Source organism: Synchiropus splendidus, chromosome 3, assembly GCF_027744825.2.
Source record: "Synchiropus splendidus isolate RoL2022-P1 chromosome 3, RoL_Sspl_1.0, whole genome shotgun sequence".
Lineage (NCBI taxonomy): Eukaryota > Metazoa > Chordata > Actinopteri > Syngnathiformes > Callionymidae > Synchiropus > Synchiropus splendidus.
The window spans coordinates 30,846,196-30,868,702 of NC_071336.1; the positions used below are offsets into that span (position 1 = coordinate 30,846,196).

The 22,507-nt window shown below is 41.2% G+C and overlaps 2 protein-coding genes and 1 long non-coding RNA gene across 7 annotated transcripts in view; 1 reads left to right on the forward strand and 2 right to left on the reverse strand.

Annotated features, from left to right (window-relative positions):
* Positions 1 to 1,114, reverse strand: part of LOC128755265 (uncharacterized) — a 14,360-nt gene extending 13,246 nt beyond the window's left edge. For all 4 annotated transcript variants that reach the window (XM_053858470.1, XM_053858469.1, XM_053858468.1 and 1 more), the window contains exon 1: positions 1,036 to 1,114. The gene's annotated coding sequence lies outside the window, so the exon portion shown is untranslated. The remainder of the gene's footprint in view (positions 1 to 1,035) is intronic.
* LOC128755268 (uncharacterized) lies at positions 854 to 4,184 on the forward strand. Its single transcript, XR_008414102.1, has 3 exons — positions 854 to 990; positions 1,064 to 1,146; positions 1,849 to 4,184. It is a non-coding gene; the product is annotated as an uncharacterized LOC128755268 (long non-coding RNA).
* Positions 1,989 to 22,481, reverse strand: vps41 (VPS41 subunit of HOPS complex). 2 transcript variants are annotated; one of them, XM_053858472.1, is made up of 28 exons: positions 22,269 to 22,481; positions 22,053 to 22,091; positions 20,048 to 20,155; positions 16,933 to 17,010; positions 15,677 to 15,751; positions 14,054 to 14,116; positions 13,164 to 13,229; positions 11,604 to 11,723; positions 10,517 to 10,663; positions 10,380 to 10,446; positions 9,366 to 9,463; positions 9,114 to 9,243; positions 8,882 to 8,997; positions 8,688 to 8,806; positions 7,647 to 7,728; positions 7,485 to 7,577; positions 7,285 to 7,412; positions 6,973 to 7,117; positions 6,840 to 6,881; positions 6,705 to 6,755; positions 4,866 to 5,003; positions 4,750 to 4,804; positions 4,547 to 4,687; positions 4,341 to 4,405; positions 3,559 to 3,658; positions 3,446 to 3,490; positions 3,294 to 3,373; positions 1,989 to 2,393 (listed from the first exon to the last, which is right to left on the reverse strand). In XM_053858472.1, the coding sequence occupies exons 1-28, from the start codon at positions 22,287 to 22,289 to the stop codon at positions 2,313 to 2,315; spliced, it is 2,493 nt and encodes an 830-aa protein (XP_053714447.1). In that variant the 5' UTR covers positions 22,290 to 22,481; the 3' UTR covers positions 1,989 to 2,312. The 2 variants fall into 2 exon arrangements, with proteins under 2 accessions (XP_053714447.1, XP_053714446.1); XM_053858471.1 differs by having other exon boundaries at positions 4,341 to 4,477; positions 22,269 to 22,480.
* Between the last annotated feature and the right edge of the window lie 26 nt (positions 22,482 to 22,507).

Here is a 22,507-nt window from a genome sequence, read left to right on the forward strand (position 1 = left end):
GAAAACACACATGAGGGCAAACTGTTCATCATGAAAAACATATTACCAAGTTCATGAAAATTAAATCATGACTATAACATTTTTATGTCAGCAAATGCACAAAAACCTAAAATAATAATTATCTTTCATAGCTACTTTAAGATCAACGGTTATCTTGTGGATTAGCTGAAATGAAGTGTATTGCTTTTCTGTTACTGTGTCCAGCAACAGGCAGGAGACTTGTAGTTTCCTCTTGCCAAAAGAAGATAGCTGGTCCTCAGAACAGGAAAGAGCAGTAGGAAAGGGTGATGGGAGGTTTTGGTGGCAGACCTTGTCGTATTATATGGGCTTTTACATTGTGACAAGCAAAACAATAAAAGAAGTACGACCTAATTTGCTGAACTCCGTTTTTTTTCCCTAACGACACGCTTCATCAAGCGAGGTGAAGCACGATGTTTATTTTTCTACAATATTGCAAACTTAAATTACGGTACACATGCGAACATAAACGGGGTCAATAGAGTTTAAGCGCAAATGACGAAAGTCACTGACCACTATAGCAAATGCTGACTTCAAAACAACAATACTAAACGGAATTGGCGGGTCGTTGTTAAGATAAAAACATTCAACTAAAATGACTATTCTACAGATCCACAGACAATAGATCCAACATTGTGATTCAATATGTATCCAAATATCTCATTTCAAAAGCATCTGGGAAAAAAAGCTCGTTTGGAGCAACAAAAAGGCTAAAAAAAATAAAATGATAAACGGCAAGCCCATATTCATTTGGAGGCGTTAAACTACGTAAGAAAGGCAGAATACGACTTTAATATCAATCACAGGCGACTATCGCCATCAGTGCTGCTCAGTTGTTGACACTAGTTGTGGATGATCGGAGGAGAGTAGCAGCTAACGTTAGCAGCAGCCAACTCGGACGACATTCGCTGCTCAAGTATGCTCTAAATGCACTCGGGCGGGAGATGCAGACACAGCCTACAACGATAATGGGTGCAGATGAATCACAAAAACTCTACGTGCGTGAATTAAACTCACTTTGACGTTTTCTTTTTTCCAACAACAGCTGTTTTCTCTTCTTGTTCCTGTGAATAAAAATTAACTGTACTTCCGGGGAACGACGCCGGACGTGACGTAGTGGCAGCGAAGGTAGCGACATGTGAATTTGTGTTTTTTATTTATTATCATCCGTGTTTTTGAACTCAACGACACATATCAGGATCGGTTGTATTTTATAAACAAATGAACATATAAAACCTGTTGTGTCTTAATGGAAGCGAGAGCAAATGCACAACTGTGAAAGGTTTTTGATGGGGTCGTGATTGAAACCCACAATTATTATTTACACACCTTCACAAGACACTGTAGCCATTATGCTGATTTATGGCATTGTTTCTTGTCAATCTATTGATAGGACTGTTGGTTTCAATCTTGTACAGCAACAAATAGTATATCTTAATGTACCTGAGTATGAAGACAGTTATTCCTACACCTTACTAACATGTTTCTCTATGGTACATTTCACACCTGAAGAGCAGAACAGACCATGTAATGAATCAATAAATAGCCTCACAGATCTTGACAGGTATCTTTCAGTCTGTAGATTCTGGTTCCAAAAACCTTTAAGTATCCTCATATTAGTGAGTTGGCAACTCTAAAATGTTTTCACTATTTTCCTCACCACTCCTCTGTTAGAATTGTGACATTTTGTCTGACACAAACTGGTGAAAAGAAGTTCAAATGCTCAACTGTTCTAAATAAAAATACATTTAACAAATGGTCTTCATAACCTTTAATTTTTTGACCATTCCAGATTCATCATTTCTTATTTTTTTCTGTATTTCCCATCAGGTGTCGCCACAGCAAGCACTCCAGCTCAATCTATCTCGATCACCCTCAGATCACCGTCCTCCTCATGTCCTCCTTCACCACACCCACAAACCTCATTGGTTGTATTCTAAATATTAAAACAAAAACCCTCAATAGCCAGCAGAAAATAATAACTTTATTGCCCAAAATCAATCTTACATTTCAAGGTGCGTGAAAGAAACAAACAAAATACTTCATCATTTTATTGTTGTTGGGTTGTATTAGCTGCAAGCGGGACACAGTGACATGACACAACTTTGTAATCATACAAAGACATGATACAGGTTTATCTCTCAAATCAAAAGCAACAGTTGATAGACGCTCTGATAATAATATCATATTCCAACCAGACCAAACATATGAGCACGATTACAAAGGACAGCTGCTTAGAGTGTTTTCTTGAGCATGTTACAGGTAAACATTAGCAAATATAGCTTGTGTTTCTTTTACTTTTTCATCTCCAGGATACCGCATCCTGGACCTCTCTTCTTTGCACTGCAGATGTTGCAAAACTGTAAGCTGGGAATCTGGAAAGGAGAAACACAGATACAGTGATGGCCAAACATGTAGTTAATGAACACAGCACAGAACTAGTTGTTTGATGAGAACCTGTTTGGACAATGGAATATATACTGTACATTTTTAATACATGTGACTTTCCTCTTTTGATATATTAGATCCAAACTTGCTTTTATTGCTCTCATTATCATCTTGTTTGCTCTGTACGTTTTGTGCTTATTGGATTCTCTACACTGTTTAAGTACTGATAGATGGCCATCGTAAATTCATTTAGACAAACTACACAGGCCAAACCACTCATTTCCATCCACACTGTTGTTTTTTATCTGTCAGGTTTTATCTACACAAGTTAACAATATTCAAAGTGCAATGAGTGGTCAGCGAGTGGCAGTAGTGTCACAGTGCTTCTATGACACACAAACAGGAGGCACAAGGAAGGGGCTGCACTCAGGAAATAAATCAGAAAACCTTCAAAACGTTGAGTGAGTCCACATTTTGTCATCACAGTCACAAAAATGTTTAATTATTATAGTGGTCCGATGGTGTGTTGTGTTTTATTAAGTCAAAAAGGTTTGCTTTCTGCCTGTTTTAACTGGAGCTGGTCATGTGACTGAATTCGCCTTTCAGCCTACTGAAAATCAATGTTTATTAATCATACAAATTCACAGAACACCACCAAAGCACTTCTAAGTTAGTCCACAACCAAACACCCTGAAGGTTTAATTGAAATATGATCCTCCGTTCTGGAGTGATAAAACCTGAATAATAATTCAAATAAAATAAATAAATGTCATTGCAGATTTCGTCCAGGGGGTGTCAGTAGAATACAGGCATAGTTTTGGACTAGCTTAATGTGGCCACAGAGCAACTTGGCAGTCCTTCATGAAGTATCTGAGAAAGGTTCTTACCGTTCCTGTGGATGGTAAACACTCCTTGTGGAACATGTGTCTGCAGTGAAACACCACCACGCTGAAAGGTTTTGCCATGTCTGGAACACAAGTGACACAAATACGTTTATAAACCCAGCAGTTACAGTGAGGTATTTCAAACAGACACCAACCAGTGGGGAGGATTGCAGCATGGCAGGATTCACAAATGTTCTCCTCTGAAAATCAAACCAGAGTTTAAGTTACTGAAACACGTATGTACTGTACGAATGACACACGAACACACCGTCGACTCTGACTCCTTTCATTTGTGTTCGGTGCATCTTCTGAAGGAGAGACAACGAGTCGGCCACCAGGATCTTCTTACAGCCTTCTCTCAGTAGGATCTTTGAAGACAAAAAAGTAACAGAAAAATACTGAACATACAAACAATTTGGGAGTTCAAATACAGCCAGTCATACTAGTTTCATTTCAAAATAATTTTAAATCACTTGTGAAGGACATGTTTCATGGCATACAGTGTATTTGTCAGTCAATATCCCAATATGTTGAGGCTGGGACTAAATTTCAATAAATTAATTACACAAATCACACAGATTAATCACATATCAAATCTAATCTACTACACTCTCCTTCTCAGGGAACATTTTGCAGTCATCATTTCCAGGTGCACCTCATCATATTATCACATGCGATGCCATCACCAAAACATCTATGATGAAGGAGAGTGAATGTGACTCGCTCTCATGAATGGAAAAATTGAGGCTTGGATTTGTTGCACCGGCTAAATGGTCCCCACAAAAGCATAATGTGCTCAAAAGCAGGTGCTTTGCCAAGAACAGAAATATATTTGCTGTCTGCAGGGGTCAGGACCTTATACAAGTCATGTTTTTGTTGCCTGTGACATAAGTTGTGGGGGTGTCTGTTAATAAAAATGGTCTTGATACAGTGTTTGTGTTGCTATGGATTTCTTGTCATTCTGTTCTTTTAAAATCATCCACGAAAACAAGATCAGACAGTGCGATTGAATAACATAAAAAACACGACGTTTGAGAATTTTTGACCAACCTGCAGATTGTAGTCCTGAAGGATCTTCACTAAAGAGTCTCTCAGGTTTGGGATCTCCATGCCCTCTTTGATACGATGAATCAGCAGAATAGGATCAACGTGCGTTCCAATGTTATTGAGGAGGCCCGTGATGAAGGCTGGTGAGATGAAACAGAGTCAGAGAAATGAAAGCAAGAGAGCTTAGATACAGAACAGTGAGTTCATACGTGGCTTGTCTATCGAGTATGAGATGAGATCTTCCCACAGTTCTGCGTCGTCCTGCTCTTTTGCGAACTCTATGGCCTTGTCCACATCCCCGAGCTCCTCCATGATCATCTGCAGCGCCCGTCTGCAGTTCCCCATCCTGCCTGCAGATGACAGCCTCGGTTAGTCTTTTCTCAAAAGACACCAACGAGCCCACACCACTCACTGAGCAGGAAGACGGTCTCTTCAACAAAGTTCCTCTGCTGACAAATCTCCAGCGCCTGTGAGGAGAGCGTGATTGAGGTTTCTTCCAGTCGAGAAGAGGTGTAAATCATGATGTACCTTCTCAAGTGGGCAGTGAGTGCTGTCTCTCAGGAAAGGCAGGAGGTTCGGCCGGTCGTACTCAGCGTAGAGGCCAATCTGCTGCTCGTGGTACCGTTGGCCCTTGTGGTGGTCCCGCTTGAACAGCTTATGCAGATACTGAAGAGTGGACAAAAAGCTAAAACTATCAAACAGGTTTTAACATGTAGCTCAAACAGTTAGCTACTCCAAAGTCTTACGTCTTACTCTGCAAACACAAGATTCATTTGCCAGCAGGCACAGATAAGAAGGAGCCAGTGAAGAAAATATTCTCACACAATCTCACTGTTTCCTCAGCTAAAGAAACAGTCAACAGCAGTGAGATTGGAAGGCTGTTTGAAGTGTTAGCTTGTTCATCAAGGCAAGGACAAAAGATGGGCTCTAGATTATGTAATTCATAACTCATTCAGATTATTCTGAGGCAAGAGAGACACTTCAATGGGTCGTAGTCAACAGAGGTGGGAGAATGTCACTTCAAAAACGTGGCCCTGGTGGCTTTGCACTTGAGTAAAAGTTAAAAAGTACAACACCTAGTATAAAAGTGTGCACGGCTTTGTTACGTCATTGATCATTAGCTGCAAAACATGCCAAAAGAATCACATTCAACACGTTTAAAGGAATGTTTTTTGCTCACCCCATACTGTGAAAAAATAGTGATCTAGTTTATGAGGTTTTTGTGTCTTGATATTCAGTAGTATTTTTTGCTTGTCTAGAGTTCTAATAAGTCAATTAATCGAATGACGATAAAAAATGAACTTGGTCATTTTGATGAAGGAAAAATATAATTAGAGAGTGAGGGAATATTTTGGCTTCAAACCTGAGCGAGGTGAGCCCAGCAACATGGACAAGCTAGTTTGTCAAATCTGTCAAATATGCATTGCCACCAAGCAGTTTTATTAGTCCTTAATTTTGAAAACAAACATTATGACTGTTTTTTTTTTTGTTTAAATATCACTATTTTAAAGATATTTGAGAGATATTCATAATACATTTTGCTGACAATGGCATAAAATAGTGATAATAAATGAAATAATTATATTTTTAGATTGTGCTGGTGTTACTATATTCTCATTAAATCAGTGGTTTAGTCTACAAATATCGATGACAATAACATGGTTTATCAGCAATAATTTGTGGGTAAATGAATCGTCAAAATTTGTTATCGTGACAGGCCTACTTCAAGCGTTAAATTCTGTAAATATGGGCTATATATTATTATATTCCTAGAATGAAAAACCAGACATTTTAATTTCACCAGGGTTAGAATTAGAGCCATCAGACGCAGCTCTGACAACTCCAGGGCTGTTTAATGCCATCAAAAGCGCAGATGGTCAACAAAATGAAAACTGAAGAGGAAAAACAGTGATCGAACTCCTTCTTAGCAATTCACAAGAAAAACAATGGCACAAATTTTTTTTTTAACATAGTTGAGTTTGAGCTAGCTCTTTCTGTCGAAGAAAGTTCGCACTGGACAGAGTTGTTTTTTTTGAAAATAAAGCATAGAACCAGCTCAGCAGTGAATTAAAAGAGAAACAAGACAAGGTTTAAATGCTCTTAAATCCTCAGCCAGCAGAGTCAGTGACCTATTATTACTTTACTGTATACTGCATTAAATCGAGTCTAAATGTAACGGAATGCTGTAGAGAAATTTAGCGCAATATAATATACCATCATATGCAGTGAAGTAAAAGCTGTAAGTACACAGGCACTCAAAAACCTAGGTACAGTAAGAACACGTGACGATGTCACTTCATTACCCCCTCCACCCTGGTTGTCTATATACATCCACAGTGCAGGTTGAAGAGGAGGCACGTAACTCACCACATGGAGAAGCTCAGGTCTCTCTGCCAGTTCCTCCACCACCCTGTCTGTCTGTTAGACAACACCAGGAGATAACTGTTGGCTGGATTCACATCAGGCGTTTGATAACGGAATTAAAAACAGGCTTGCACTCACAGATATCTTGTCTTCGTTGTCAAGGAGCATGTCGACAGCTTTCTGGAAGAAACAACGCGAACGACTTGTTTAGATGAACGTTGATACATGTCATCCTGATTCATTACACTTCTAAACTAGTGCATATTTTCACCTCTTTGTCAAAGTCCATGAGGAGCACAATCTTGTCCTCGATGGAGGAGAACAGGTCGTGTTTGTGGATCAGCTGGTAAACATCCTTGTGCCTCAGTCTCAGGTAGATCTCCAATGCGCGGTCGTACCGCTGGTCATATGTGTACCTGCAGTGACGACAGAGTAGAAGATGCACTCACATGGCTACTCTCAGAAGACTCCCCTATGACTTGATGTAGTTTGGAAAGCGATGCAGTAAATAGCTTTAGTCTGAAGAACCACGTGAGCAAGTGGACCGCCGTCACAGTAGCTTTTATTTAGCCACGAGACTCACAGTTCAGCGAGCGTGGTGAGCAGCGTGCTGTTGGTGGGGTCTCTCTTCAGGTGGTCATTGACTGCCTGAACGACAGCCATGTTGTTGTACAGCTCTCCGGGCCATTCCCGGATCAGTGTGGCGAAACCCTACCATCCAATCAGAGAGCAGTGTCTTGATCATGTGAGTTTGTGTCGGGCAACGTGTTGAAGACAAAATACCTCATAATCAGTCTTGAGGAATTCATGAAGGATCATTTCATAGATGGCTGGTCTAAGGCGCAGATCTCCTCTGGGTAAATACTGACTTATGGCCTGAGGGGGATGAGATGAGAGAAAATTAAACTGCCCCAGGACCTTTAACTGCATCTATTTTTATCTCACCTTCAGTTGTCCAATAGTCTTGAACCGGTAAACCTCATTCTCCCAAAGTTCCATGTTCTTTCCAAGGACCTTTTGACACTTCCTGCAGCGGAAACGAAACACAATGATTTTTTTTTTCCTCCAATCCAAAGGGGCGTCGTACACAACAAATCTGTGACACTCTTATTTTAAGGGTCAATCTACGTTCCTACTCTTCCCTGGGGTCACAAGCTTTGTGTAGTGACTGAAGAACTGCAGATACAAGCAGCTAAAATTATCCAGAATACAGAAATATAAATTAGACATAAGTCTATTTGTCATATAGACACACACATTTATTTTATTAGTGCAAAAGAAACGCTAGTCATTTATCCAGAATAAATCAAGAATCATGGAAGAAACACTTTCTCAGGTTAGGTAGTCTTCTACACTAGTCTCCGAGAACTTTCAGCTGCAGGTTTCTGGGCAGAGGAAAGTCTGGACCTTTTTCTTTCAGCTGCTGAAAGAATTGATGGATTCCAAAATACATTTTTGATAATTGTACTCTTATAAATGGCATAGTTTTGTTTGTCTGAGTCACAAGGTCTTCTGATGTATCGATGTATCAAACTGACTAACAGACTAAGCTGATGCTTACAGCATATTATAAAAAAATATACTGTATATAGTTTAATATATGAATAAATGATCGCCTGTGGTTTCATCGGTTTGATGTGATCAACATTGTGGCAGCATGACGCTCATTAGCTTGTAAAAATCTATACATTAGCTACGTTGTTGCATAAGGGTTCAGACCACGAGTCCCGGTTTATAGTCCGTAAATTACAGTAATTAATGTTGGTGTCTTTGAAATGACGAGTTCTTGAAATCCGATGCCACTTCACTGTTCACCAAAGTATTTCATGCCTTTGTACGAGCAGCACCCAACTTCAGCAATTATGTTATGAAAGGTGCACACTGTAACACAGCATCATGTAATAATGGGTGGCGTAACAGCATGTGGTGGTTATACAATCACACCTCTTTGAGACGCTATAATGTGCAGTTCACACAAATGCAGACCTGGCAGCAGCATCGTAGTCTCCAGTCTCCACCAGGTGATTGATGTATGCCATCCCAATCTTCTGAACATCATGTCTTTTTATGTTTTTGAAGCTGATCTCGGCTGCCATCAGAGCTTCCTGTCGTGGTTCAGATCAGATCACCACAATGACATTGAGGAACGGCAGACCGTAACCTTTCATCTGACCACAAACCTCATATTTCTTCTTTTCTAGCAGCCAATCAATATGGTCATCTTGGTCTCGCTCTTTGGCCACGACGATGTCTTTAGGACTGATGATGTAGAACAAGGACTCCCCTTCAGAATGCTCTGTTAATGAAAATGCATTCATGCCTCTATGTTTTGTGCGTTTAAGATGACATTTGATAGCAGGGGTTTTATCAAATTAGACCAGGAGACGGCCTGCGTGACATTTATGGGCTCACCAAGACGGTAATCTCTGCACTCGTTCGCCTGGTAGTTGCGCACAGTCAGAGCATCCGAGGAGATCTCCTCACAGCCCTCCGGCAGCGGCTGGATGATGTCTAGTCTCGGGCGAGCCAGGAAGTCTTCGTCCTGAACAACAAAGTGTAAAGTTCAAGATCTTTAAACTCAACACTAATACGATCTCATTCTAAGCATTTGAGAGGAGGACTTCAGTAAAAATCAAACTTCAAATAGTTATGAAACAGACGTACCATTTGGTCAGCGTTCTCCTTCACAAAGAACAGGGCGACCAGCTGATCTGCAAGAGGAGCTAAGCCACTGATGAAAAACTCTGTCTCAAATGCAGACACTGTTGAAGAAAAGAAAAAGAACTGTGAACTATAGTGACATTTAGATTAGCGTATTACTGAACACTGAAAGAATTTCGAGCGCTTCTTGGTAAAAGCATGGCCACAGATTCAGAGATGCTGAACCTCATCTGCATGGTTGCATGGTCCTTCCATTCTTGAGCTCCAAGTCTTAAGAGTTGTTGAGTCACCTACCTGGGGTAAATCTTGACTGCCTGAAATGGATCCCTATGCATTGGTATGTTTTCTATGTGATGTCTTCGATGATAGCAAGCCTCTAACTCGTGGTCGATCATTGAACCAGGCCAAGAGAAGCTTCATCTTTATGTCTTTTGCCATTTAGTCACACAGCATACGCTGGTATGCTGGGCAAAAACTGTACGGTGTGTGCCAGATTTAAGAGATGTTCACCGCCACCAAGGTGGATATTGGTGATGGGCAGATGAGGCTTCATCAAACAACTCATTTATAGACCATTCGATGGCGCCACCTACTGATGGCAGAAAGCAGCTCTGAATGAATCATCATTAACTTGCACAGTTTCTAACGGCTGCTGCTCACACATCCTGTTCCACTCAGACCTAGGAAAAAACGTTGCTATAGTTTTGATAACTCTGGTTTACAGCAGAGCTAAAGTAAGTTCCCTTCTGCCATGAGCAAACACAACTCTTGAATCATGGAAGTTGTATTACTGGTTTGAGTGTAAGGCACGATTGTATAAAGTCATGTGACATGAAGTCATGGCAGAGGTCTGTGCTGTCTCAGAATGTTTGTCAGTTTCATCACGAGTCCAGCTGCAGTTACATGGATCATGGCTGAAACCTGACTGACACACAAGTGCACCAATAAGCCTCCATGAACTTCCTAGACTATAAGGTTAGGGTGATGCGATGGCTCATCTATAATGTACACCAGTACCTATCTCCACGTAGCGACTGGGCAGATCCCTCATTTCAGTGGGGTTTCTCTCTTTCACAACACAAATCTGAAAAAGGAAACAGTGATGTCAGAGTCAGACCTGAACATGTGACTCAGATGTAAACAAAAACACTAACCTTGATAGAGGTTCCCCACCCCACGATGAGGGTGGTGTCGTCTTTCCAGCAGAGACTGCATGGATACATGTCCGGCCTCAGACTGACGTTGTCTCTCAGCACATTGGTGATGCGCTGCTTCGTGCTGATGTCGTAGATTTTAACTCCCTGCGAGACAAGACACTGCGATTAGCATTCATTCGGAGAACAGGTCCATTGAAGGAAAGCAACAGCAAGGCTTCATTGGTAAATGTGACGACTTTGGAAACACTGAGGAGCTTAGCACATGGTCTGTCACCATGGTGACCACCTTTTGTGTTCCGTCTTATTGTTAAGTAACAGTTGAAAATATATTTATACTCAAAGACAGTCAATTATTTGTGGATTTAAAAAAAATGATCTTAAAAATTAAAGAAGTGTATAGCACTGTTAGGTTTTTGTGTTGGCGGGAACGAGCGATAGATGGATATTGGCTGTGGTGACTGTTGGAATAATGTATAGACCAGTGGTTCTTAACCTTGTTGGAGGCACCGAACCCCACCAGTTTCATATGCTCATTCACCGAACCCTTCTTTAGTAAAAAATAAAATATGATACACTAACTGCAGAGTAGACTGAGGGGTGGACCTCTGCGGCGGAGGCTCCACCGAACCCTTGAGACCGACTCATCGAACCCCTAGGGTTCGATCGAACCCAGGTTAAGAACCACTGGTATAGACGTTTAAAACAGGAATTTAACAATTTGCATAATTCACATTGAGGTAATCGGAAAATGTGTGCAGCAAAAATAACAACCTTTTAATTCTTTAAGAACTGTACAAATTTCTTAAATTATATTTAACTTAATAATATATATTACAAATATACGTCAAAAATCTTCAAGTACAAATAAACTTGCACTGTTCCATCTTGATATTGAAGTCATATTACTCAGTTGAAGATGATGGACATCAAAGAACTACAGGAAAGGGAACTTTCTTCCATGGAACACAATGTTTAAAATTAAATTAACGATGACCTCCAGGGGGGCGGGCAGTGCCATTGTGGGGGAAGCACTCAAGCACTCTAGTTCATGAACAGTCGGCACTAACTTAAAGACAATCTTTACCACATTGTTGGCCCAGGCGATGAGGTTTGCTCGCCACTGGACATTGCTGATGGTTCCCTCTCCTTCATGCAGAATGGTCGTCTTCCAGCGGTTCAGCCAGTTCTTGTCATACAGAAGAAGCTGCCAGAAAGGATCAAATCTTAGAGGAGTTGAGATTAAGTGTTGGCAAATCCCAAGTGCAGGTTCGCAGCATTGCCAATTGAGGGGAGAAAATGAACTTATATAGTGAAAAGTAATACACTTTAAAGGGGGCTTGTTCCACAGCATGAAAGAACAAGAAAGTTCAGATTAAAGAAATTACTTTGGTCAGTCTCACAACCATCCCTTGTGGACCCCAAGACAATAGACCTGCTCCTCCTGTCTCCTCTAACCAGCACACGATATTCCACTCCCTTCTTTTCTTTGGAAACCATGACCTCCGGTAATAGAATAGAAGCAGTTATTCCTAGTCCTTGAAACAACTCCCTATTAAGATAATATGAAAGCCAGCCACGAAAACAAACACTGTTTGCTAAATAACAAAATAATAAATACACAACCGCCTCCCAACTAAACTCTTACTCTTTTCTGACGGTGCTTTTGTCTAACCTGTGGCGGTGCGCCAGGCTACTTATTACAGTATATGGCGGACACCGTGCACCTGTTAAGGATTACACATCCACTCAGACTTGAAAACTTCAACAGATCACTCGATCACTGAAGTCGGAACTGGACAATACTTAAGAAACAACTACCCACACGACCCTGTGACTCATGCAGCGTGACATGAATAATGAATAATGACAGAGGATGAGCATGTGTGGAGGCTACGGGAGACAGAAAGTCACCAAGGCTTCCGCAGCATTCATCTGCAACTGAATGTCAGCTGAAGGACTTCACCTCACCTTCATATTCTTTTGCCATAAACAAAGCATTCTGCAGTTACAATAAATTTTGAAGAAAAAAGTCTCTTTAATTCAACAGTAGTTAATAAACACTAAAAAGGGATGGTATGACAAAAGAATGGCGGCGAGAAAATTCAATTTCTTTTGATCGGGCGCAGCTCCTGTTGAGGCTTATTGATTTCCATGGCATGCACCTTGTGGAGGCCTTCACATACTGAGAAGAATCAGTAGCAATTGAAAGAAAACGGAAAAGTAACACAACAATGAGGCCTGATGAAGATAATAAAAATAAAGCTTTAACCTTGTTGAATAATGGTTGATTCATGGTGGGTTGTGCAACGCCATTATATCGGACAGTTTACAAAAGCAGGATTGGCATAAAGTGAAAAAGCAAACTCAAGATTAGGTGTCTCCTGCGTAATAACATCTATTTTGCTGTTGTGGTGCAGCAATGCTTCTCTGATGGCACTTTGTGAAAATGGGCAGCTCTTGCTCGCGGCACAAGATGCAGCAAAGCTTTCACGTCAAACCAAAGCGCCCAAGTCGTACTCAGTCATCCCAAAGCGAGAAGGTTTGCAATAAGTTGAGCAGGAAACAATCACGGTGAATTATCTGCGCACAGAGAGCCTTAGAATTGAGCGCAACTGTAAATAATGCCTGTGCTATTCAAACATACCTTGTTGCCCCCGGTGACAAACTGTTTGTAGTTAGACCTGGAGAACTGCGGGTGCAACGCCACCACCTAAATAACACACAGAACAGAGCGGACCATTACTGTCCGGATCGTTTGGAAAAGTGACGTTTGACAGAGCTTCCTGTAATGTTGGTGTACTGGGCAGATATGTTTGCGATGACACTTAGGATGACCACGGAGGAGAGGCTCGAGAGGCAATTCCCTCTAAGCTAACAAAGAAAAAAGAACTGAATCCATTAGCCAAACAATAAAGGTAGTCAAATCTGTGTGTGTCGCTCTGTGTTTTTATGGCCGAATGTTCACCTGAGTGTCTGAAAGATTGTGTTCTCTGAGTTTCGATGGGGCGTAAGCTGTGAGTCTGTCTAGTATGAATGAATGAATGAATGTGTGTATGACTGCACAAGCATGTGACCTTTGGCCTGACGTTGAGGGATAATTGTGTGTTCTTCTGTGTGTGTGCATCTTTGTGTTTATTTGTTTGTATGTACGTATGTTTGAGTGTGTACACACATGTAATTGTGTGTGTGTGTGTGTGTGTGTGTGTGTGAGTGCGTGAGTCTCAGGTGTGTCTCTTGATGTGAGGGTCCGCACATCACCCCGTGTCAGACATCTCAAAATGTATGCTGTGTTTGCATGTGTTCCAACCATCTCGTGTGTATCTGTCTCCACACGCATCTCTATGTGTATGTTTGACAATGTATGTGTCTCCACGTCTCTGTCCTCGGCCTCCGTGCTCTGGTCATCTTTGAAAGCAAACGTCTTGCAGGATGAACTAATTGAAAGAACGAAAACTATTCATTCTACACATGAGCCCTAGAGATGTCTTCAGCAGATTATAAACAAGTGCAAAATTAAGACAACTGTTTCCTCACTTTGATGGGGCAGTCGAAGTTTTCGTGGAAGCCCTCTCTTGTATACAGACCGAAAACTTGAACCTGCAAGAAAGGACAGCCAGAAGAGGGTAAATATCTCAACACTTGTACTTTAATTGCTGCCTCTGCAACCATCCCGGGCCAGCCGGGGGACACTGCGGTCCGAGAAGACTTTGATTGGCTCCCCACGTCTCTACAGGGTCGCCAATTAGTGGTCACCTTGATTCTTCCAACCCTGCAGGGTTTACGAAGTCCTAATCTTCGAGTGGAGTGCACCACCGGAGTAACACTCAGCTGCTGTGAGAGTGACACTCCTTTATCTGAGCGGACGTCTGGCGAGTTTGGGAATAACAGGACGCCCTGATGCCATCTCTGCTATCGTAAACTGCTTCAGCGATTGGGGATTACGTTAGATTTGGAAGGATTAGCAGGAAGATGACTAGGTTGATGGTCGCTCTGATTTTAATTGTCTGCTTCACTTTTTGCCGACAAGATCTGGTGTTTTACCACCTGAGTGATAAGTATGTGTACAGGTGTGTGTATCAGACAACTTATCTCAACTGTGAAATCCAAGAGGGATCTCAGCAATGACGTTAGAAATCCAGATAAGACAGGAAGCATGTGGAAAGGCAGTCTGTCAAACTTAGCTTCATATAACCTGACATCTTGAGTGTTGGTATACATGATGACATAACTTTTTTTGCAGATAATATTCAAAATAATATTTGAACATCACACAAATGTAGCAAATTCTATTCACCTACCTGTTCCGCAAGAGGAGACTGCTTCCTGTTGAATTAACCTAGTTTGATCATTCAGATGGATATGAATATCAATGGCAATAAATGTGAGTCCTAAAAGGATGTTGTGCGACGGTTTCCTACTTATGTCAATGCATCTTTGGGTTTGCAGTTTGGTGGCCTGAGGATCGAGTTACTGCTATTTACAGGTGAAGTTCTTATGACTTCATTACGGGGCAACCTTCAGCTCTCTCTGGATCGATTTGCATCTAAGTGTGAAACGGCTGGGATGAGGATCGGCACCTCTACGTCTGAGGCCATGGTTCTCAACCTGAAAAGCATGATATGCTCTCTCCAGGTGAGGAATGAGTTCCTGCCTCAAGTGGAGAAGTTTAAGTATCTTGGGGTCTTGTTCTCGAGTGAGGGGGTAAGGGAGTTGGAGATTGGTCGGCAAATTGGCACAGGGGGATGTATTGCAGTCGTTCTACCGCACCGTTGTGTGTAAGAGAGCTGAGCCAAAAGGCAAAGGTGTTTCAGGCACGGCCATCTGGGAGGAGATTAGATGGAGGGATTAGATCTCTTCACTGTTCTGGGAGCGTCTTGCTCAGACCGCCCTCACCCTACCTTTAAAATGCATAACTGTCACTGGACAAATGGATTTTAGAATCAATTGCATTGAAGCGTTGCAGAGCCAAATCCCTCATTTTAGGCTCCTCATAAGTGGCAAGTAGGTGGTCATAATGTTGTGTCATAGTTGCCTGTGTCTTTGATACTAATCATGACACAGAAAATGATCTACTCCTACATGCCAGGGTCACAGCAGGGCCAAGACACAAGAGCATTTTGGACTGCAAGTTCAGTGAGCGTGCAGCAGACAGCTCACCTTCCCATCCTCGGAGCAGATGCCCACATTCTCTCCACTCTCGTCCAAACTGATCTGGTTGATCTTCACGGAACTCTGCAGAAAGATACAGAGGGTTAGTGAAGCAACCACTGCTGTGGCCTGGACTCTGAACACTAAGAGAATTCCTCCTGTAATGCCTTAAGTGGACCTTCATTACGACGAGACTGAAGCACAGAAAGTGAAGGAGTTGATGTGAGGAAGCACGTAAGCATTATGAGAGCTGAGTCACGCAACTGAAATGTTTTGAATTCCCAGGAAATCAACGATGCTTGTAGACTGTCAGTGGATATTTAAACTATTTGAAGCCTAGATGTGAAAAGGTGGGATCACCCAAGTCACTTACATCACTGTCTTACCCTCCCTTTCTGTGGTACTCATCACAGACAGGTTATGTGGCAGGGTAGTCGCGAGTGAAACAGCTAAGATTTAGACGCTGAGCCTGACGGAGCTCAGTCCTGTCATGTTTCTGGCCATGGTAAGTGAGGTACAAAACACTAGGGCGTGGGATTGCAGATGAGTGTGTTTGGGGGGGGTAAGGAAAACAGCAGAAGAAAGTAAAAGTAAACCTTGTTAACACAGTGACTTTTTTTTTCAATTGCAGGGCTTACAAGTTACAAAAAAAGTTGTATAGTCTTCACTTAAAGTTGTGGGAACGAAAGAAACATACAAGCTCACCTGCTTTCCACAGAACTTTTAAGGTAAGTGGAAACAGTAAACTTGAGTGTCAGTGGTTTTGACTCTACGAATGCCATCTCAATGCATATTGTGTTCAGTTATAGTGGCACTTTAAAAATCACCATGTATGTGTTTGATAACAGTAAATGTGACCTGTTCTCTCAATGTTAGTCAAGTTGAGAAAAGGCAACTTTGTAAAGTAAATTTCGCGGACACAGCATTCCACACAACAACAATCAACATTCAACATCATTGAAAAGAGAACTATGAATCCTGCATTAGCTTTTGTATCTTTAGCAAATGTAATATATTTGATAGCAAAATACCTTTACGGTGTTCATGCAAAGTAGCTAAATGTGTGTTCTACAATCATTGTCTTTTTAATAACACCAATAGAATATTACACAGTAATACTTTCACTCGACTGATCAGAGCTGATCTGAATTTATGCTCCTTTTTAACCAAATTAGAAGACCAAACCCATTTGCTTATTTATTGCAATCATGAAACAGCGTAATACTTCACACGTCACAAAATCTTTTTTTGGGTGATAGACTCACAATCTCAAACTTCTGTGTGACATTCCCCTGGACATCCAGCAAGAAGACCTTCCCGAAATGTGTGCCCAGGGCAAGGAACTGGAAAAGAAATGCAAGTAATTAAGCACAAAAAACCACAAATATTCCAATGCCACTTCCCAATAATCTCACATGTAGCTAGGAAATGTATTTCAGGGATCTCCTGAGCGACGTGGGCAGAGAGGGATTGGGTGAGCTTTGAGGCAAAGCTGTGAAATTGCCAGTTGTAAGGGTGAAAAAAAAGTCCTATTTATTAAAGCAGACAGTGTGAAATAGCATTTTTTCTCCCCAAATTAAAATGCTTAAGCATAATAAATGCAGGGTACAGCTGAGTTCAATCACCTCGCTGCCCAGCCGAACCCTGAACACAGCTATTATTTCGACTGCGCAGCAACTGGTTCTGTGCTTGTGCAGGAAACGCAGAGTCTGTACAAGCGTCAGTGTGTGTGCGCGCGTGTGATAATGAATGCAAATGACATATACTTCACTTGCCATTTTAGCTTGTTTAAAGGCAATATACATGAGTTACCAAGGAAATAGCTACGGTCAAATATGACAAAGCTCATGTAAACATCAAAACCTAATGGAATGACAGCAGTGCAGAGTTGTATGCAAAACTAAAAAACGAAACAATGTAGATTTAACGCCTGTCAGCATGAAGCATATTCAGAACATCGCAGAGTTTGTCTTCTTCATCAGTCTCGATGTTGAACCGTGTTTTCTGAATGTATTCAGATGTGGTGTTACATTTTTTTTTTTTTTATGGAAGTCCTTTCTATAGTGTAGATTGCATGGCTGCATCTGCAGCCTATTGACCAGCATGGCTTGTTAGAGAACACATTGTATATTGATAAAATACATGTAGGACAGGTATGTTAATAAAAAAAAAAAAGATTGGATTGAAATGAGAGGCCTGGCAGAGGTATGTACTGCCCCAGTGCCTTTCTAGAAGTTACGTTGCTCTACTGGCTGTGTGACCCATACATATCCTGGAAAATGGGACTTATAAATACTATATTGTCTCTGATCTTAATGGATGAATACATCGCTAGAAAACACCTACTTGTGGGGCTGTTATGCCTTCTTGGGACCCTTTTGCCTGACATCACAAGGTTAAGCCTCAACTTGAGTCCTCAAAACCATAAGTTCATTATAATTGGGATTCAGTTTGGTTCAGAGTCCAGGTTAAGTTTAACCATTTGTTTTGGATGGTTAGGTTTAGGGTGAGAGACAGGGGAATGCATTAAGGCAATGAGCAGACTTGACAAAGATGGTGCGACAAACCTGTATGTGTGTGTGTGTGTGTGTGTGTTCAACTCTACCAGTGTTAATATGTGTCTCCAGTGTGTGACAAAATACAGGAACTGGGGGCTTTTGGCATTAGATTAAGTGTGTGTTCTTCCTCCCCAGCCTCGGCTCCTAATCCCCCTCCCCTCTCGACCAACCCGTGGGAGTGCAGCAGGCCCACCATGCTTCACTGCGGCCCATAATGAAATGCTTATATTTACAGGCACAGCTGAGCGTGTCAGACAGAGCCCCCTGCAATCTCCCCCAAATAAAATAAGCAGAAATAAATAAATAAAGGGTTCAACCTTGTGAGGCGGAGCGACTCTTAAAGGGATTTATCGGGATAGAATTGTTCAAATGAAATTCCGATTCAAACACTTAAAATATGAGGCAACATACAGTGGAGACGTGCTGCTGGTGGCGCCTGTAGGTCGTGTGAATTTGACACGCCGGCGTGAGCTGGTGTGACCGGTAGATGTGGCGGATAGATGGAAGTGAGATTAAAAATAGGGGATTTTGGTGAGATGGCTTTCGAGGTGTCAGAAAAACGGCTCAAGAGAACTCACAAAGAAAAAATAGGCTTTAAAATCAAATCAGAAACTGTCCAAGATTTGTCCAACTGAAGTATCACAGTGAAATTAATCAGTTCAGCTTTTTTGGTTAGTTTCTTTACATACCATTACCTTTATAAATGGTAAACATTGCCACTCCAGTCAACTTTCTTCAGTGGTTGACTTTGTGCAGGTCAAAGTTTTTATTTTCTCCCATCTATATTTGGTGCAGCAATTATTTCTGACTTCTTTTATATATACAGTGCTCAGATACTCAGTCAGAACTTGGGTTAGGGTTAGGGCAAACACAGCAGATGTGGGACAGTTGTGTACTGAGGATATTCAGGACTCACTTACAAAGGAAGCAGACGTCAAAGCTGAAGGTTCACTGTCCTAAGCCACATAACAGACTCAGGCTGGTTAGCTTAATGGCTTGCAACAATGACTCGGATTAAAGAAGTTCTGGGTTCAAAGCCCAGACAGGTAACCAGTGTGGGAACTTGAGATTTTTGGGGTTCTATGCTGATTCAATGTAAGTTGATTTGGATAATAGCGTCTGCTAAATGGCATGTAAATACGGGATTAGACCCCATTTCATGAAACATTTTGAAGGGTAGCTGAGTCTTGTTTACACACTTTATATACAGTATATTTCAGCTCAGGACTCAAGATCACCAACTCTGTCCCATGCGACCTGTTCTTGTTTGTTCATTTGTTTTACTTAAGATGAGGAAATTATTTTTAACTTCTGTCCGGGACGAAAACTTTGATTCTGATGTACAAATTGTGGAGATAAATTTGCTGACTCAGTATGAATCAACAGCTCCACGAGTCTACATGAAATTGATTATGGAGTCTTCGGAGGATCATTACTCAGCAAAAGGAAAACACTGATTTATGGGCTCATGTACACAAGACAACAGGAAAAAGTCTGCTGCTAAGATGACAAAAACATGGGTGAGATAAACTTCATGGAACCTGCTAAAGGCTAAAAGTATTTAACATAATTAGTGATAATAGTGATAAATCATTCTTAGGAGGCATATTCCTTGACTCACTTAAGTCATTTCATTGGGGATTTGTGTGGTCTATATCTAGCAGTGTGTAAAATGTGAAGGATCAGCAGCTCTACTCTGCATCTCAGATGATTGAGCAACTCTAAGGCCACATTTGTTTCCCTCCCAGACTGAACTTTACTTTTCAGTAATGAAAACGGGACCTGGAGAGCCTTGGAGCGAGTGCTGAATCACAACTCCTACCTTATCATGGACAGTCATACAGCTGGCGGCATCGCTCTGCAGGATCTCTGTCACTCCATTCGAAAGTCTTTCGTACTTCAGCTTGGGCTCCTCCTCACTGTCCTCCTCCTAGTAGTAGAGGAGACATGTTAATAGAGCAGAACTTGTGGCCTTTGCCCTGGACACCCCGGACCTTTGCTTAGACTTTGGTTTTCATCTTCAGCTATTGAGTACTTTTCCTAAACATTCACTGATATCTGGTGAGATCTTCCCAGGGCAGAGTGGCATTTTAATAACTCCACTAGATCTACCTTGTGGTCTCTAGTCTTTGCTGAAGGTCTTAACTTCTGAACAGTAGAATTGACATACTTCTCCATTAATGTTCTTGATGTTAAAATTTAAACATCCCATCTATCACTAACAAAGCTCATATTACGTTTATTTCTTCACAGGTCAACATATTCAAAGTGCAAAAAAAAAACACACACACACACCCCCCTCGTGTTTTACACATCCCAAGCAGAGCCACCATCTGCGGCCTGAATATGACTCCTAATTCAGTTTATAACCGATGCTGCACAGTCTGTGACTGCCCAGAGGGCGCATCAACTCAAAACATTGTCTGCCATTATGTGCTGGTGGGTTGGAAGTGGAGGGACACAGCGTGGAGAAAATGTTATTTTCAAAAACAATCCTTTCCCACTCAACAGCAGCACATCCAAGCTATTTCCTGTGTATTCTGCTTGCGAGATTTCTCATACGAGGGCATTTGTCACGCCGTTCAAAAGGGCGTATCAAACAACAAACTTCCTCTCTGCAGAGAAGAACATTTTTAAAGTTTTGTTATCTATTGTATGTTGTGTCCACTTTTCCAAAGCGGCATGTACTGACTGAAAATAACCACAACTAGATAGTATATTATAAAGCGATGAGGACAAACATCTGGTGCTTCATCAAGAGGTTCATTGAGGGCGTTGTTGTTGTCCAGATTGTCCTCTGTCTCATGCTCTGAAAAAGCAGAGAGAATCTGAGGAACAAGTTCCCCCATAAGAGGAATACTGGTCCAGTTGACACAATGTACGTATTTTTGACACGATATATGACACGATAGTTTATTAGCACTTGCAAATATGATGTGTTTTGAGTTGAGCTATTGTATCAGTGTAATTTAGTATTGCTCTTTGTGTATTTTATTGATTGAATGTTTGTTTTATTAACCAGGATAAAGCACTGGATAACCAATGTACAATGTTTTCAGTGCTTTGTAAATAAACTGGGTATAACTATTAAAGTCATTTTATATTTACTACATTTGAATAATGTTTCACATTGCAGTTAATTGTTTTATAAATAAATAGTTGAATGAGCTTTGAAGTTATGTCGATGATTCCCGAGTAGTGTTATTAGGATATTTAAATTCAGCTTTTCAATTTTGATCCACATCTTTCCTTTTTACTGGTGTAAAGACACATTTGTCACCATTATACAAAATATTATTTTCTCTGTCCAATCTTAATCTGCTGCTTCATTTGACAGGAAATGAGACACTTTTCATGACTTGGAAAATACCCTCCCTGACCAGCAGTGGTTTACTCTGAATAAGACAGAGCCGTGTTCCCCAAATGTCCCATATCATAGGTCAGAATTACGAGTTCAACCCTTTATTATCCACCTTACTAGCGGCTCTTCGAAGAGCAGACATACTGCTACTTGATGCATCTCCTTTATGGTGGTGAGCCATCTGATATTCATGAGTGTTTGACAGTTATCAGAACCTGTGAAGAACCTTTAGGGGGAAAGAGATCTATAATGGTTCAGTCTGTCAGCAGCACGCTTCACACGAGTTCAAAAATCATCATCAGCCTGACAGAAGGGTGGACACCCTGACAGCTACTGTCTGCAGCAACAGATTGACATGCTGGTGCAACATCATGACATTATTTGCTCTTTCTACCCACATTGGCAACAATTCGTTGCTCGTGATGGACATACGCAGAACACTTCAAATGCAGTTGAATCGTCTTACCTCTGACTCGTCTGTGAATTCCTCACTTGATTTTCTGTCCTATGAAACGAGAAACATTCAAATGACTCAAACGAAATGAGTCAAACTAAATAAAAACAAATCGCGTAAAGTCAAAGGATGTGTCATAAAAGCTGCAAGTGACTCGTTTCATTTAACTTAATGAGTTTCTTCGCCGTAATAATCACATTTATGTGGGGTTAGCATGCTAATACATACCTTTTCCTCCATTTCCGCCATTATTATTTCAATAATCCCTTTGGAATGTCTCTCATACGGTTATACTTTCGGGAGTTAAGTAAAAATCCAAACACTTAGATTTGCTGTTTGTATAAAAACAGCCATAAAGCGACCAGCTGATGTTTGTTGTCGATGTCGAGCAGGTTAAGCGAGATCACATGACTGCCACACGCTCAGTGGCATCATGGGTATTGTAGTTTCGCACACTCGCAAACGTA

Bases quoted from the DNA above. Each gene is read 5' to 3' on its own strand.
- vps41 (XM_053858471.1), bottom strand. From the start codon at position 22,289: ATGGCGGAAATGGAGGAAAAG. The intron at 11,724-13,163 runs GTATGTTTGAAT...CCTTTCTGGCAG, and splicing joins TTGTCACCGGGGGCAACAAG to CTTCTTCTGTATGACAAGAA. The intron at 10,447-10,516 runs GTTAGTGTTTTT...TTCCTTTTTCAG, and splicing joins GGTGGGGAACCTCTATCAAG to ATTTGTGTTGTGAAAGAGAG.